The following is an 18,933-nucleotide window of genomic DNA, read 5'->3' on the forward strand; positions in this document are numbered from 1 at the left end:
TTCTATTTGACAGGTATCTGACAAAGTTGACAGGTATTTTGACAAAAAGACATGTATTTGACAAACAGACATGTATTTGACAAACAGACATGTATTTTGACAAACAGACATGTATCTGACAAAGAAACAGACATGTATTTGGCAAACAGACATGTGTTTGACAAAGCTGATATGCATTTTGACAAACAGACATGTGTTTGACAAACAGACATGTATTTTGACAAACAGATATGTATTTGGACAAACAGACATGTATTTGACAAAGCTGATATGTATTTGACAAAGAAACGGACATATATTTGACGAAGCTTATATGTATTTTGATAAAGCTGATATGTATTTTGACAAACAGACATGTATTTGGCAAACAGACATGTATTTGACAAAGCTGACATGTAATTTGACAAACCGACATGTATTTGACAAAGCTGACATGTATTTTGACAAACAGACATGTATTTGACAAAGCTGACATGTATTTTGACAAAGCTGATATGTATTTTGAGAAACAGACACGTAATTTGACAAACAGACATGTATTTGACAAAGCTGACATGTATTTAACAAAGCTGATATGTATTTTGACTAAGCTGACAGCTACATGTTGTACCAAGAAAAGAAATACCTCAGTAAGTAATAAAATATACTAAAACAAAGTCTGTATATCTATATAATCTTGAAAGAATGAAACATCACAGTCTGTTTATCCTTGCATTCAACTTTTCACTTACTTAAATGAAAGTCATGTGCTTTCCAGATTTGCTTTCACTTTCCGGATTTAAAAGTGTATTTCTTTTAATAATCAAAGGTCAAATAAGGTTACAATTAATTACAAAACATCATCTAAACTTTAATTTACATTCCTGAAACGAAGCTTGGTAGTGACAATGGATGCAGGTCCACTATGGTATTTGAATGACGACATGGAACATTGGCATGTCTGCCAAGGTGGACAGACGCCCAGTCACGATCGACGGAGCGGAGACCAGCCTGGATTCGTAATGAGATTGTTAGTGTGAAACATTACACCCTACCCACCCCATTTTTGTCCTGAAAGAATTTTGTTAAATGGTCATTGAAACTCGGGTGGAAATGAGTGTGCACACCGCTTTTCCGAATGGTGTGCAGCCCCGACGATCTAAAAAACAGCTGTCTCCACCCCATTAAATTATCAATCTACCATTGATACAAACGCAGTGCATATGCTCTGGAGATGGATCGATTGTACAGACGAAAAACTGCGATATGGGAGGTGCGTTGTGTACGCGATGTTCATGATCTCCTGACATTTGGGACCGTAGAACAGCAAAGGGATTAAGTGGTGGGTGGGTCTTATTATTGCAAAAGGGGTAGCGGGTTTCCCGATGTTGGGGGACTTAGTGAAATGTATAGCATCGTAGTGGTAAGCTTATCACGGTTTATCACCATCGCCCAAAACAGTACAACCCGAACCTAGGGTTGAATTCTATTTTCATATATTTTTTCATAACATATAAGAAATGCAGACACAACATCACTTTTGCACATAGTAACACTTTTGTAGCACATTTTGTTTACATTATCAAACCATGCATCATGCAGCTGCATTAACGACTTATAATACATGAGCTTCATCGTCAAGAAACTCGATTGCTGTTTTGCGGTTTTCTCTCAGGTGTCATCTTCCAAGTTTCCATCTTTCTGGCACGTACAGCACCACCATGTTAGTTCACCTCAGGACCGGACTCGCGTGACTGACATCCCTAAAACCGGAATTGGAATTAGTATATTTTACTGATGCTTCACTGACTTCATTCCGTCTTCAATATACACAGGACCTTCGACAAAACCTTTTAAAATTGTGATACGGAACTAACCTAGTTTGGCTTTTTTGGCGGATAAACAATTTACTGTAGAATTATGTGTGCTTTGCATGATCATTCAGCATTAAAATATCCTGTGTAAAATAATTTTGATTTATTTTCTCTCTCTCTCTCTCTCTCTCTCTCTCTCTCTCTCTCTCTCTCTATATATATATATATATATATATATATATATATATATAGACTTCATATTCACTTCTGGTGCTGTCATTCAGAGAGTATTCTTATGGATATAACTTCATATACATGTATATGGAAACTGGTCTCGGGTACTTATTACTATAGGTTTATCAAGTGCAATGCAACTATATACCTATATACCTACACACCTATACCTATATACCTATACACCTATACAGACCAGCGTTTTAAATGCAGTTAAAACACATTTGCCTGTGAGTTTGCATACCGTTGCTGGTGTCTGTGATATCAGCTGACACGTGTTGATGTTGCCACCGTTTACTTTGTCCAGAACTGGTTTAGCAACATTCCAGTGATATCATGGGGAGGAGAGACAACATGACCTTCTTACGTGCGACCGTATGCTTCTACCACAGACCTAACCGACCACCCTTAGGCTGCATCAAAAATAATAAATGTCTCTCGGGCACATTTTGTTTATAGGTGACGAGGGCGGTAGGACCTTATTTTTTATTTTTAATAGGAAAACGTGACGAGGGAGGAACACATTTTTATTTTTTTCACTCAGAAATACATCCTGGGAAGTTTAGCTCGTGTTAATGAGTTGTAGATTCAGTCACACGCGTTCTTGCAGACACTCGTTCTTATTGTGGACAAATGGATGATCGGGACGTGGCCAAGTCAAAATTTATCTTTTTCAAATGACAATAAATAATTGTTACGCACACAAATAAAAGTGGCGCGCCTATCGATGCCCGAGAAAGATTTCACTTTTTTATTTAACCACTGATGCAACATTTTTATAAATAATAACAGTTACTTTTCTTTACAGTTTTTATTTAAATCGTGAATATACATATGGTTAGAAATGTATCTTAGTAACATTAAACTATATTCTTATATATGTGAACGACTGAAAAGGCACAGTTCCATGAAATGTAAATGTACATATAGTTTGTAAATATGGCTTTACAATCTACTTCTAACATTTTAGGAAGCGTGTTATACAATATAACGGAACAAGGTGTTCATAATGAGAAACAACTTAACTGGGTTGTTTGTTGTTTAACGTACAGCATGGACCTGATATACCAGTGATCAACAACAAGAACATCAATCTTCGCAGTTGGGATAGCATCACGTGTTTATCAAGTCAACGAGTCTGAAAACCCGATCCTGTTAATCGCCTTACATGAGAAACGTGGGTTCCTGAAGACCAGTTCCCAACACGGATCTTCACAGGTGGAATTAACTTGAAGGAAACATGTACATAAATTACACTGTACGTTAAAACACGCATAAATGTATTCACATCAATGATATATAAATTCTGTTAGTATGTATCAACAATTCAGAAATACCAATTTCCACTGAGCAATAGTGTTGTGTCTATAATGCAGATGTTATATTTTGAGTTTACCGTACATTTCATCAAGTGATGTATTTTAACGGCTGCTCATGATAGCAAAGTAGCATATTCTCTCATGTGCTGTCTTGGTGTTTCTTCTCCTTTTTCAAAGTATCACATCCCATTTGTCCCGACTAAATTCTGACCCGATTTCTCGAACACCTGTTTTCCCCAACTCATTTCAATGACGCCCCCACATAACTTTCACCTCTATTTTTCTTTTACGCTCAAAGAAATCAGTTTAGTAGCTGATCAAGATTGATCACGTTTTAGCGTTGACATTCAATATTTGAAAGCGGACGTTCTGTCGATTACTATGACTTGCAATTTTATTATTTTAGTATTTGATTTGAGAGAAAACGCAATAGGCAACCGAAGGATAAAGGGGTTGAAAGGGTTTAATATGATTTTAAAAATATATAAAATGGTTAATAGTTATAATGCGTTCACTTGGTGTAATGAACATGATTTGTGGGTTCTACATTATGCTCCCGCGATTTATGTCTTGAGTGAGCTTAGTTGTACGTCGCTTTTAGCGATATTCTAACAATATTACCGAGGAAATAACATCAGAAATGGGCTTCACACATTGTATCCATGTGGGGACTCGAACTCGGATCTTAGGAGTGGCGAGCGAACGCTTTAACCACTTTAACCCAGCCGCCTCAATTCATAACTTGAAACAGTTACAGAAATAAATATTCACTCTCTGGAAAAGTCTCTAAATAAAAGTCATCTGAAAAAAGTACGATCAATGTACAACCAGTAATCGATGATAGGTTTTGACGGAAAGGAATTATTTGAAACTTAAATCACACGTTTGAAGTGAAGTTTTGCGAGCATGATGACGTTGAGTTGTGTGGCTTACTCGCAAGATGGCAGTGTTGTGGGGCGACTTCGAGCTGTCACTCCAGAGACGCGAGTAACTTGTACATGTCTTTTGTGACGTCCACTCTAGTTCCCGATATCATAGCTACCGCCATGTTGGTCCATGATGGCCACGACAGCATCGTCATCACCCACAACGGCCTGTCCATGTCAACGTCGGTCACAGTGCTGATCACTTTCTCATCCTCAGCGTTGATCACATGGATTTCGTTCTTGGCAGTGTTCAGCAGAAAACACAGATGAAGACCACGTGACACACCAACCTCGTTCTTGGCAATGGGCGTGTCTTCAAGGAGCTTGTTGTCGTAGACGACCCTAAGACAAAGCTGGTCAGTGGAGGAGGCTATGTTGACGCTGAGACCGTTTGGCTGGTTCCATGAAGACTCGATGGGAGTGTCACTGAGTGATGCCTCGAACAACATCTTATTCTTCTGCAGTAGCATCTTCACCGTGTAGCTCAGCCTCAGCTGGAACATGATGCGTTCGTCATTCCTCATCAACAGGGGTCTGGATGCAAGGACGTGTCTCTCTGCTTGAACGCGACACCCGGTGTTCATTAGCGGACGCTCCGGTCGAGCGTTTGTGATTACTGTCCCTGAGGTTGTGATCATCTTGCTGGCAGTGCTGGTATCCCATTCTAGGTAAGGGCCTGAAAATAAGACGTCCAAATATTTGAGTGAGTGAGTGAGTTTATTTTTACGCCGCTTTTTTTTAGCAATATTCCAGCAATATCCAGCGGGGGACACCAGAAAATGGGCTTCACACATTGTACCCATGCGGGGAATCGAACCCGGGTCTTCGGCGTGACGGACGAACACTTTAACCGCTAGGCTACCTTGCAGCCCCTCCAAATATTTGCTGCATTCTCCGTGAGTTCAGCGTTCAAATTGATGCATTTAAGTTAAATTTATATTAAGGGCATGTAAATTTATCATTTGCGCACTGATCCCTAACGTGGTCAATTAGCTACAGTGTGCTGTGCGGAGATACCAGTGGTAATGGGTTCGAATCCGGGTTCATTCTGATTACGTTACTTGGTTTGTGAATACCAAATATCTATTTGTGAACTATACCAAATTAATAATCACAAAAGACCTGTATTAATGTGGTCTTTCCTCCTACATCAAACTGTGTTAAATACCGTAATTATAGCTGTTAACGCTGTAATACCGCAAATGAAGCCGTTAATGCTGAAATATTGTAAATATGGCTGTTAATGCTGAAATATCGTAAATACAGCTGTCAAATATTGTAAATCCCACTCACTCACCCACTCTCAATAATGAAATTGATTATGTTCAAATGTTCTTATGTGTTTGAAAGGATCAATGTACATGTGACATGTGAACTAAAATATGCACTATGATTTAATGCAACAGAACAAAACCTTAAATTGTATATTTATAAATTTGATTTATTAACACTCACAGTTGATTGTCAGAGGACACCGCTCAGTTTCCAAGACAACAATCTTGTCTCCAAGGCAACCTGGTTGAAATGGAAAAAAAGGCACATACAGAGAAGGAATATGTATGTTATAAGATTTTGACATACCTCAGCACGAGATAACCAGACCAAGTGCGACATTGCTATTAATATCAAACAATAGTTTGTCTTCTCTAGATTTCTCAAAACCCGCTGTCTTAATTCTAAGCTATTGTTAGTTGTAGGGGACCTGATGGTCAAGTACGACTAAGTTCATGAAAATATTTATAAAAAGAATGTCTATATTGATGCTCATCATATCAAACACAGGAATTGGTAGTCCAGACACCATTATTTGCAGGACATCATCATATGACAGGGATTCTGTTGATACATTAAATTATATTTATATTATAGCAAACAAAACAAAGTGTTAACACATCTCACTCTATGTGTAAGACTTACATGTCTGTTCATTCCTAACAGTGGCATGGGAGACAACTCCGGTAATCCCATCGTTCGCTGTAGAAAAAATATGGAATAATAATGCTGACATTACGTCAAGGTGATCATCAACAATGAATCAAAATGCATACTGTCATCTTTCCGAACATACACTTGATGCAATGTCTTTAGAACGCTCCTTACTATTGGGCAGATAAGACAGTCATTTTTTCACTTTTCATTTTACAAGGATGTACTACTGATGCAGCTAAGTCCGGCATACACTGAATACTTTACACATTGTACTAAAGCGGTAACTGCTCCCCCGTCTCCTTCAAAACAATCGTCACACCCAAACCCACTTCAATTACAGATATTATTCGCCCAGTCAAATACAACCACTTAAGCAAATGCTTCTCCTCTTCCTTCTTTTCTGCTCTTCCTCCATGACTTCTCCATTCTAAAACTGCCTATAAAATAAGTGATTGACGCTGCCAATACCATTTGAATGTTTTCAAAATCAACAGAGTTGCAACATTAATGAACAGGAGACATGTTTCGAACCAGATATCATCTGGATTAAATGTAATCCTTGTGGGGGGTTTAACCAAAACGCACACGGATCGCCATAATCCTTGCCATCAACATCAACAGCCTATTAACAACTGGACAGGTAAAAGTCTTGTGATAATTCATTATTTTCACTTTTCAGTTTCAGGGCTGCAACGTCAATAAACAGGAGATCATTGTCCATTCACATCAATAATACCCCTGGTTTAAATCAAATCCCTGTGGGGGTTTAACCAAAGACACTATTCCAGGACCTCCATCATCCCTCACACTATGGTGATACTTGCAATCATGAACTTCAAGACCTTAACGAAACTCACTTTCTTTGTTACAAGAAATATTGCTGACTCGACAGAAAATGTTATGCTCCTGAATCCTCACCATCATAACCATCAGCAGCCTCCACGTGGATGTTGTTGTACAGGACAGCATCAGGGATTACATCGGGCTTGTCTGCTGGGATGAAGGTGACAGTCCGAACGAGACCTGTGGCCTTGATGAGGGATGATATGTGCTCAGCGTTTGAGGTGACGAAGCTGACGCCCTTCCTGTGAAACTCTACGTCCTCTGGATACTCGGCCAGAAGGTCCCAGATATCAGATGAGGAAAGGCTCTGTATTAAAATATATTTATTGTTTCTTGAACATAAACGATCGCACATGTTTTGATGATAACTGTCGTGGCCAACCTGTTTGGATACTAAGATAAGCCCCGGGTGAGAAGGATCATCATACATCATCTCATCCACTTATCAATTCGTTTACGGCTTAATGAAAATATATTCCTGTTTATGAAAGTTTACTTTGTAACATAAGGGGAATTGTAACTTTGTATCTCTTTGCTGCGTGGTGAAATACACAAGACTTAACGACCCCTCACTTGACATCAGACACTACCATGTTTGGACCAGTCTGTGTAGGAAGTCCTTTCAGCGGTAATACTAATTTAATACAAATTTAATTAATCTAGCAAGCGTTTCTCTTTTAACAGGCAAAATAATGAACTATATTCTCATTGAGTAGACCCAGCCTCTAACCTTCCGACTTCTAGAGTTCTTGGTGATTTTCTTGATTCTTTCCTGCAGATCATTCCTTGACGCGATGACACGAGCAAGAATGGTGTCCTCCTCATCTGCCCGTTCTTCGACTTGGGCGAGCAGTAAGGCTTTCCTCTGATCCATCTCATCCGCCAGGTTTTCAAAGTACCTGTTGATGTCCTCCGTGGCCCTCTTCCTTGACAGAGCAACGTTCTTCTGCAGTTCCTCAAGCTCCACCATCCGACTTCGGAGACTCTCGTCCTTCTCCTTCAACTGACTCAGGAGGTTCATGGACTGGAGGCTCATAGTCCGGGACAAGCTTCCAGGCCCGTTGATCCGATGTGCTCTGATGTCTTCAAACAGTATAACACTGTGGTCCTTGAGTAGTTTGTTCCTGGAGTGAGTCTTCAGGCAGGCCTGGCAGAGAAGAACGCTGCAGTGGCCACACTTAGCTATTGCTATGTTGTTCAGGGGGCAGTAGGTACATGGTAGGTGGTGACTTTTATTGACGTTAATCTGGGACAGCATTTTCAGGATGAGTTGTTCCACCGGCAGGGTTTGTACGCCTTTGTAGCCACTGTGTTGCCGATGACAGAGTGGGCATGTGAGGCGCCCGTTGGAGTAGAGTGGTGCGAGGCATGGTTCACACACGGCTTCAACACAGCATGGCATGCGCCGGGGTAGACGGTAGCTTTCGTCAAAAGGCTTGGAACAGACGGGACAGGAGGTTAGAACATCCTTCATATCCGATACGAGGGAAATCTCAGACATTGTGCCCTGGAACAATGAATTATGTATTTTTCAGACATAAAACACAAAAAGGTGAAATATGTTTTATGCAAATGATTTAAGTGGCATAAGGTACCAGGGGGACAAGGTGATCTCGCCGTTATCGCGAACACCTGTTGTGATCAATGACTTTCAGCGAACTATTGGTAAATATTTCTGCACCTAAAATTGTTATGTCCTTTAAGCCATACCCCGTGAAGATCCGGATTAGGGTTGATCTTCAGTTGCTATAGGCGACTAACGGGAAGTCGTGATCAGACTCGCTCACTTGGTTGACACATGTCATCGAATCCCAAAGGATTGTCGGATCAAGACATTTACACACTGCTGCCACACGACTGAAATACTGCTGAGTGCGTCGTAAAACTAAACTCACTCACTCAATTAAAACCACAATAAAATTTGTTTCGATTGGCTATTCTTCGACTGAGTGACTGAGAGTGACTATCAACAGTAATGTGTGATAACTTAATTGCGTCTTCCCTGCGTTTATACAAAGTGACATAGATGCTAAAGGGGCCGTAGTTACAGCTCCGATGCTTTTTATTATGTTAATGCAATGTGACGAGACTCTCAAAATGATTTGTCAAGTAACGTAGACGCCCCAAACGATCTGTGATTAAGGCTCAGACACCAGGTGTTCACGAAACGGTTTTAGTACAGGTGGGTAACTAACTTGGTGAAAGGTAAATGGATTTTTGGTGGTTATTACATGATTTTAGCCCACTGGAGCAGTTTGTTGTGACTCAGCATTATGTTGAGATCAGGAACTCACCAGTGACATCTTGAGTACCTTCGGGATACAATGTTCTGGGAATTACGGATCCTCGTTGATGTCGTGTCTTAAGTCAAACATAGATACTGGACACCCAGTGTCGATTCTTCGCTCGGAACCTGCAAATAAACAGCCAGTGCAGTTTTAGTGACTGAGTAATTATGGTTTACGCCACTTTTAGAAATATTCTAGCAATATCAAGGCGGGAGACACCGGAAATAGGCTTCACACATCGTACCCATGTAGGGAATCGAACCCGCGTGCCCAGCGAACGGTTTAACCCCTAGGGTACTAATGTTAATTAACTGTGTATAGTGAGTACCATAAAACAACAATTTGAGCACTGGGGAGTTACAAAACTCCTAACAAAATGCATTTTCTATGTCACTGAAACGGTAACACCCAAGGTAGGCGATTTCATTCGCCTGCGGTAGAACACGCTATCTCTTGGGCTGACATTGCCATAGCCACTGACACACTTACAATGCTTAAACAAACAAAACCGAAACATTCCAACAGATAAGCTACGTTGACAACACTGTGTGAAAGAAACTGTGACAGAATGAGTTCTAGTTTAACACGTTGTTGAAACGGACAGTCCCTGCGAGTCTGGACTGGCGACATGTTCCTGTGTGGGATATCGAACGACCATGTAACTAGGTCAGAGATATGTAAATGTTTGGCTGTGTGGGGGAGCAGGGTGGTGGTCAGTATGTCAGTGTCTAACTGGGATGTTATCGACAAAAATAAACTGCCTCACTAAAGTATTTACTAAATAAAGATGTCATGATCAGTTTGACATAACATGATTACATGATGCCATGTAGAAAGTGGTCAAATGCAACATATGTCATATTTGGGATTTCGCGGTGGCTGAGCGGGTTAGACGGCTGACTGTGTGTGCTGGCGATTAGGTGCCTGACTCTGAGGGTGCGGATGGGACTCAATCCAAAAAAGTACTTGAATTTGTGAAATCCCAAATATGACATATGTTGCAAACAATAATAATTTAATTCACACATACAGTTTTGCACTGTAACTGAAAACATCTAAGATTTACCACAAACTCCCACCTCAACCTATGATGGCTCCCTAAGAGAAACAGGTCATTGACTAGTATAGTTCTCTTCATACGTGATCCTTAACAGAACCAAAACATAGCAAGTAAAAAGAAACTTGAACAATATTTTGCCCCAATGTTTCTGTTAAATATTAGTCATATTTCTTATTGCTACCCCAGATTGCTTATTTATGAAACATGACCAGCCATTTAGCCTCTCTCCATACCCGTTATGAATGGTTAGTGGAGTGGGCGAGTGAATTTAGTTTTACGCCACACTAAGCAATATTCCAGTCATATGGCGACGGTCTGTAAATAATCGAGTCTGGACCAGAAAATCCAGTGATCAACAGCATGAACATCGATCAGTGCAACTGGGAACCGATGACATGTGTCAACCAAGTCAGCGAGTCTGGCCACCCGATCCTCTTACAGCAAGCATAGTCACCGGTTTTGGCAAGAACTGGTTGCAGAAGACCTATTTTTCCGGTGGTAGGTGAAAATATAGCCACTAATCCTTTTCCACATCTCCCCAAATCTCTGCTAGAGTCCATCCTGACAATTGCATTATCATCTACCATATTACAGCTATATGAAGACATCTGTAAGTAATCGAGTCTGATCCAGACAATCCTGTGATTAACACAGTGAGACACGGTGACAAAGCATGAATTTATGAGATTATCAAATAGTGATAGCAGGAGTTTTGACATGCCAGGAGCAGTTTGACTACGACAAATAAGGTTGGTAGCATACTGAATCCCTAAACGCGTATAAGTGTTATTGTCTCAAAATAAAACAGGTTACTGGACATATAATGAAAACAAAACCGATAGCCGATAAAACCGTTCACATAAAAGTGATAAAGGCAAAGTGGACTGCATAAGAGCCTGTAGTTATGAATCGCTATCAAATAGTGGTAACAAGGAGCATTATCACGATGACATTTCAGTTAAAAAGATAAATGCATTCTTTTGCAATTAGGCGTATGTCGGTCATGAGAGATATGGACTCTGCTCTAGGGAATTTCCTCAAGCATAAGTCGGATTATAATTACCATAAAATGCAGATACGAAATTTAATCAAACATTTAAAGGACTTAACCAAAGTGCACCCGCATACAACACAAAACACGTAAATAAACAATGTTTAGTTTATGCAGGTCAGAGTCACAACAACCAAAATATTTCTGTTTTACCCATTTTTCACACGAAGTCAAAGACAAAATGATAACGGTTTTAGAACAAATCTTTCCTTTAAGAACATTAGACCTGACATTTATTTACTTTTCAAAAAGTTGATTCATTAAGGAATTACAGAGGTTTCAAGGTCATCGTGAAAGTAATTAGTTACCTGGTTTTCTAAACGGAATCCAATGTCGATCTGCAAAAGTAGAACCCCAAAATGTCGTATGTCTGAAATGTCCGGATTGGACTCATGCGTACTACAGTCTCTCTACTGTTATCATCAGCCCGTCACATGTCTGGGAAAGGTGGGCTGATAACTAAATATCTATGGTAGCTGATTTGGGCCATCGCTTTCTCGCCATAAATTTTGGAGGCCAGAAAGCGAGAAAGCGATATCGTGAGACGAGAGAGCGATAACACGAGACGAGAAAGCGATAGCACAAGACGAGAAAGCGATAACGCGAGACGAGAAAGCCATATCGCGAGACGAGAAAGTGATAGCAGGGGACGAGAAAGCGATATCATCGTGCGAGAAAGCGATGGAACAAGGAAGCGAGAAAGCGATAGAGCGAGAAAGCGATATTACCCACAATTCAGTCCTGTCTGGGCATGAATGACTACAAACTTGAGCTTAATCGCCATTCGTGGTTTCTCAACAGTAGAAAATGTTTTAGTAATGTCCTTGCCATTGTTTGTTTTGACGTTTAGAGAAATTTAAGATAGATGTAGACTTTCCTTTGGCATACTGTTTGAATGTGAAGTACCAGAAATATTCATTTTGTGAAGTGACTGAAGGAATTACATATTTTATGCCATCACTGAACTGGAATTGTCTTAACCAACTTATATTAATGATATCAACCAATTATTATTAGTGGGGAGGGGGGTAATGACAAATACAACTTATATTAATGATATCAACCAATTATTATTAGTGGGGAGGGGGGTAATGACAAATAAGGCATTGTGATAGCACGAGCGCAACCTAAAACGATGTATTCAACCACATGCAGCATTCATCCTAAAATAAAATCAATGCAATAACCCCATTAAGTGAGTGAGATTCGATTTACGTCGCTCTTAGCAATAATAAAAAAAAGCTGGAACCATTTATGTTTTTCATGGTTATCAAAAATTGCAGCTCTACTTTCTTTGATTTCTTCAAGATGATAAAATTTATTAACTGACGATCTTCACCTTTTTGAACCCAAATCGCCCCTACCCAAGGAACGAAGTGGCGCGCTTGGCTGTAAAGCACCTTAAAGTGGTGCCTAAATGTGGAAACAGACCTATTCCACAGTCAGTGGTCTAACCTAGGCAAAAGGATGCAGTCCAACGTTCGTCCAGTCAAAGCTGAAAATATACAGTACACAGTTAAACGCGGGGCTAACTAACCATAGTGAACTTCGAGAGGTATTTAGCAGTTGGTTTGCTGAACGGTGGGGACAGTTTTATGGATATGCAGCTTCTTTATTATAATATAAGCAACGTGATGCACATTACTGTAGGAAACGAGATTGAGATTCGATCGATTTATGTCGCTCTTAGCAATAATCCAACAAAGTGGAACCATTAACAATGTTGCATGATGAAACCAAGTGCCCATGTCAATAAGAACTCTTTGCTCTGTATCACGTTTATCTGTCATACATATCATCACTTAGAGTACGTTATGAATATATTAGTGAAACAGTTTAAATGGTGTTTATATGTCGAAAGTTGTAAAACATTCCGTTTGCCACACCCGACAGCGTCGTAACTTATAAATACACTGTGTTACCTATCTCCGTATATATATATATATATATATATACACACACACACACACACACACACACACACACACACACACACACACACACATATATACACACACACACATATATATATATATATATACACACACACACACACACATATATATACACACACACACACACACACATATATACACACACACACACACACACACACACATATATATAAGTGTACAGCTGTTCGTGGTCGCGTAGCATTTGATAAGGTGATTGGTGACGCGTGTATCCAATTAACGTTTTTCAGTCTGTAACATATTCGTTGTCAGACGAGGACTTCCAACACGTTCAATATATGTAATGATCTACCTGTATTATCCTAGTATTTATAATTTGGTCAATTTATGTCAAAACTATTCGAATCTAATGACAACAAGAGATGACATTCACTGGGTTGGCGGTGGTGTGTAAATTATCGAGTCTGAATATGACAATCCAGTGATCAACATCATGAGCATCGATCTACGTGATTGGGTTACGACTGACTACCTGATCCCGTTTGTCACCTCTTACAACAAGCATAAGTTGCTGAAGACTAATGTAACCCCGATCTTGTTCCCCGGCAAAACGGGGAGTATGGAAGGTACTGGTTGTTAAGGGTTTACGGGGTATTATCTCATTTCCTGATACTCTTCTTTATGGCGTCACGGCAAAGGTGTAGCTTTAGCCCAGGGAATAAAAAAATCCTAGTAAAAGAGCCTAAAGAGAAATACTTCTGTATTTGTGGAACACGATGTTACGGAGTATATTTTTATTTCTTTCATCATGTGTATGAAGAAACTATGAAACGGAAAGCTATATACGAACATTTGAAACAACCGTGATAAGATAACAAGGGAAGCCGATAGTTAATTAGCGCTAAACTGGTCGGGTGGATAGGCAAATATAAGCCAGGGGTTGTTCATCCAGGCATGAGTGATGAGATAACAATGGTGGCATTTAACAAGGGAATTGACAATAGAGAAATGCAAGACAGGAATTAATCCAGGTCTTGATAAACATTTCACAGGTTTTCAAAACTCTCTCGGTTTCTGGACTTATTGTTGGATTATTGGTTACACAAGTTAAAAGATTAATTACAAAATTGCCATAGAATTTGAAAGCATATGCATTTTATTCTGTGCGACTAAAACAAATGGTGATTCAGCTTCCTGTTGAATTAAGTTATACGCAAGCAAGACGACATGCGCAGACAGGTCAGAATTAAGGTAAATATCGCTTTCTCGCTTTATCGACTGGCTGTGTCGCTTGCTAGCTCTATGGCTTTCTCGCTTTCTCTCCTTGTTTTATCGCTTTCTCGCGATATCGCTTTCTCGCTCTTTCGCTTTCTCGCTTTCTCGTCTCGTGTTATCGCTTTCTCGTCTCGCGTTATTGCTTTCTAGCCTTCTCTCCTCCAAAGTTTAAGGCGAGAAAGCGATGGCCCAAATCAGCCACCATAAATATCACCTTGTGCAAAGCGTACAGGCTGATAAGAAGGCGATATATTGGGCAACACAGAAATTAAACTATTCACAAAAGGTCAAATGTGTACCACAGCACAGACGCTGTCTGATCTAGCACAATCTGATGTAGGCACTTGTTACAGGGACCTCTGAAGATACGGGTCAGAATTGGTCTTCAGTAACCCATGCTTGTCTCAAGAGGCGACTAACTGGATTGTGAGGTCAGGCGGCTTTCTGACTTGGTTGACACATGTCATCGGTTCCAAACAGCGCAGATCGATGCTCATGTTGAGGCGTAAAACTGAACTAACTTACTCACTTGTTACAGGACGTATGGAAGTCACAGCAACTGAAAAGTGATTAACATTGCATCAGTGAGTGTAAGTCAGAAATGACAGACAAGTGTAAATAAATGTAAATACAAGTTGCCAAAAACATTTCCTTAAGCATTATGAATCTCTACTGAAGATGAGCTACTTTGGTTTACGTTTTGGAAGCTTTCATTTGAACTTGATCTGCAGTCAAGACCACCTGTCATTTTAAACGATCTGTATATGAAACGAACTAATTGCCCAGTGTCCAAATGAAGGCTGTGTTTTCATTTGAAATTGCTTTGCAGACCACTGAACGTGTATTCTTGTGCTGACCAGTCATTCGTCAGACAGGACAAGTCAAAAGTGACAGGGAAGTTTCAACTACATTTCCATGAACGTCTAGAATCTCCACTGAAAAGGGGCTAATGAATATATTTTCATGTAAAATAGTTTGCATATGCTCCGGCAGGTGGATGACTTTTGACAAGTGGTCAGAGATGAATAAATCCCTAGACTGACTACCCCAAAAATATGGTCAGCCGCCAGAGTCCTGCACTCTGTGCCGGAACCCGGGATTGAACCGGGGACCTTTAGATCTTCAGTCTAACGCTCTCCCAACTGAGCTTTTTCGGATTACGAAGAAATAGAAGTAAAATTATGTTCACATAACTGAAGATGATCTTTCATAAATTGTGCAGAAGTCAGTTCGTTCTTATTGGAAATCATCGTCAGCTGCGTATACATAGTTTTATTTCATCTTTCCTGTGCTATGTTGTCGAATGACACCTGATAAAGCGTCACAAGCACTTCATTTTAATCTATCCATAGACTGCCATGCTAAACCTGATTGCTATGTGTGTAAATGGTTACAGTTAATAATCATCGGACAATTGAATGGAAATTATTTGTATGTAGCTGAGATGATTTCCCAGCAGGCAGAAAAGCGTTGAAAGTAATTTGACAGGAGCTAAATATATGGAAAGTATTCTTGCAAGAGTTAATTAACATGCAAGTATATGACAATTTCACTAATGACGACTCACTTGTGCCGTCGTCACATGTCACGGGTCGGTTTTCCATCATGGCGTCCCTATGCGGTTGAGACGTCATCAGCTGGTGTTACTGATGGGAGACGAACAGAACGCTGCTTCAGGTGAGTGGGTAAATATTTATCGTAACGTAGGCACTATTTCAGCCATATCGCGAGCCATATACGAGAACAATTAATTATCAGTATATGTCTGATATCAGTAATATCAGAAGCAATAAACTGTTTACGATAGACAGTAAAAACTATTAGTGTATCACAGATAGAGATATAAAACTAGCATGTGACTAAAAACGTTTACTATACAAAGACAGTACAATATAGACGGGTTATAGATCACCAGCAACTGAAGGTAGATCACCATACTAGGGATTATACAGAGTGCTTCTGCATTACTCAGAGTGTCCTCACCTTCCTCATCTTCGCTGAGAAATCGCTAGGAACCAAACTAAGGGCACTAAGAAGAATTGGGACGATAACGACAGTGTACTTGATGGATTTCAAAGACGAGGTCTGCATATTTGACATGCTTTCCCCCGAATCTTGCACGTTACTCTCAAAAGGGACAGAAAATTCAACGGTACAGATTAATTAATTGACTTTATCAAAAACACAAAACAAAAAAAAAAAACCCACCCCCCACCCACCCCCAAAAAAAACAAAACAAAAAAACCCCAAAAAAACAAACAAACAAAAACAAAACAAAACAATGCAAACAAACAAAAAAAATAAATATAAATGGAGAAGATATACTGTTTAAAAGATGGGCAGCCATTGGCACGGTGCTGGACAGTCTGTGTAAACTAGTTGCAAAGTCGACATTTTATGCCAGCAGTTTCTTTAAGTATCATATTGCGAGTGGCATGGGCGTACCCAGGAGAGATATGAAGGGTGTGAAGGCATGTTCCCGCAAGAGAAGTTTAGAAAAATGGTTGCTCTAGACATCATTTCGTGACATATTTTCCGGAAAAAGTGTATTTTAAACTTTCATAAAAATATTTTTTCCTAGGGAAGATACTGAAATTGAACAAACAAACAAGCAACTCTGCATTTATTGCATTCATTTTAATTTAAATTTCTTGAAGGTATATGTGGGGTTTCTACAGTTTCTACGCATAGAGAAAAATCTGTAAACTGCTGCGAGTTATATCGGCTTAAGCCAATTGTTGCATGTAGTGTTGTGAATACTCGTAGATATAGAATGCTAGAATGCCTGCTCCTGATTACTTTATATATAAACATGATTTGAACAAATGACAACTATGTGGATCCATAACAAAAGGAAGGGGGTATTCCGAAGAGTAAACTTCACAGCTGTCAGCACATTATGTACCGTCTTAAATGAATTTTAGGCACCTCGTCTTCCGAGCAGCACATTTCTCAGTGACATGGTGTGTGTTTACTGGCATGTCTCTGTGGACATGGATAAAGTTAAACAAAGCCAAAACTTTTATCTTTAGAAAAAGAGGGCCTCTTTGTCAGTATGAGAAATGGTTCTATAATGGTTCCCCTATTTAGGACTAGTGTTCACACCCATGCATGTGTGAAGTAAAACCCAGACATATCTTGCATCCCGGTCTTCTAAAGTTCTAATATCTTTAATTGTTTCCAGAGGAACACTGGCAACATAGTTTGCACTGATATACTTAAAATTTTGATTCAATGGTTGTGTTTATTCTTTTTTATGACTCTGAAATTTGGAGAATATGTAAACAATACTCTAGGGTAAAACAAATGGTATGGTTCTTGGAGAGTGTGACAGGCTGCCGTTACAGCACTTATACTTGTCAAGAGTGATTAAATTCTAGTGTAGACTTATTCATATGATCCCCACATCACTGTTATTCAATGTTAAGATTACTAGCTAGTTTAGACTGTAATACCTGGGTAACAAAAGTTAGACACATCCTTTTTCTGTATGGATTTGGTTATGATTGGCTAATCCAGGAAATTGGAAATGTGGAATATTTTGTGTATCTATTCAAGCTAAGGCTAGGTGAAACCTTAAAACAGTCTTGGTTCCCATCAATTAGTGAAACTCCTCAATGTATATTTTTAAAAGGAGTTTGAAACTTTGTTAAATGTTGAAAGGCATCTGTGTTGTGACATCTCTATGCACTTAAGAATTGCTATGTCAAGGTTTAGAGGCAGTAATTTCATTACGGGTGCCGAATGTGGCAGGAATAATGGAATATAACGAAAGGCTATGTCCTTTTCGTAAAACCAGACGCCCATATTATAAAGAAAATGAATGTAATGTAGAATTTCTTTATTATGCCTATGATACCATCAGGAAGCAATACATAAACAGTTCACTAAAGAACCATTCACTTATCATTCTGTCGTGAATCTTTTGCAAAGCAGCAATGACGCCGTCGTGTACAACGTTTGCCTATACTTACACCATGTACAGAAACTCATAAACTCCAGGACAAACAGCTGCAAAGTTATTTTGCTCACCTACTAAACACAATGTCAGTTTTATTGTAGTGTGGGCGAGGGTCTCTTTACTGAATAAATACTGTCTGTCTGGATATATGCAAGTGATGACATATGGACAAGGTACTCTTGATTTGTGGGCGAGGGTCTCGTTACTGAATAAATACTGTCTGTCTGGATATATGCAAGTGATGACATATGGACATCACGCATGGTGAACAAAAGGTACTCTTGATTTTCCTCATTGCAGTGAAGGATCTCTCGCTTCATGCTGATGTCACGAGCAGAGTG

General features: G+C 39.5%; 1 protein-coding gene across 1 annotated transcript; it reads right to left on the bottom strand.

Annotated features, from left to right (window-relative positions):
- Positions 1–2,537: 2,537 nt before the first annotated feature.
- Positions 2,538–11,904, bottom strand: LOC137281737 (uncharacterized). Its single transcript, XM_067813323.1, has 7 exons — positions 11,752–11,904; positions 9,339–9,457; positions 7,775–8,551; positions 7,120–7,351; positions 6,190–6,246; positions 5,728–5,787; positions 2,538–4,948 (listed from the first exon to the last, which is right to left on the bottom strand). Exons 2-7 carry the CDS (start codon positions 9,345–9,347, stop codon positions 4,317–4,319), a joined length of 1,767 nt encoding a protein of 588 aa, XP_067669424.1. The 5' UTR covers positions 9,348–9,457; positions 11,752–11,904; the 3' UTR covers positions 2,538–4,316.
- Between the last annotated feature and the right edge of the window lie 7,029 nt (positions 11,905–18,933).

Source organism: Haliotis asinina, chromosome 1 (assembly GCF_037392515.1).
Source record: "Haliotis asinina isolate JCU_RB_2024 chromosome 1, JCU_Hal_asi_v2, whole genome shotgun sequence".
Classification (NCBI taxonomy): domain Eukaryota; kingdom Metazoa; phylum Mollusca; class Gastropoda; order Lepetellida; family Haliotidae; genus Haliotis; species Haliotis asinina.

Excerpts from the sequence above, each read along its gene's own strand:
- LOC137281737 (XM_067813323.1), bottom strand. Across the intron at positions 6,247-7,119 it reads GGCTGCTGATGGTTATGATG|CGAACGATGGGATTACCGGA; the intron begins GTGAGGATTCAG and ends TTTTTTCTACAG. Across the intron at positions 5,788-6,189 it reads TGTTAGGAATGAACAGACAT|GTTGCCTTGGAGACAAGATT; the intron begins GTAAGTCTTACA and ends CATTTCAACCAG.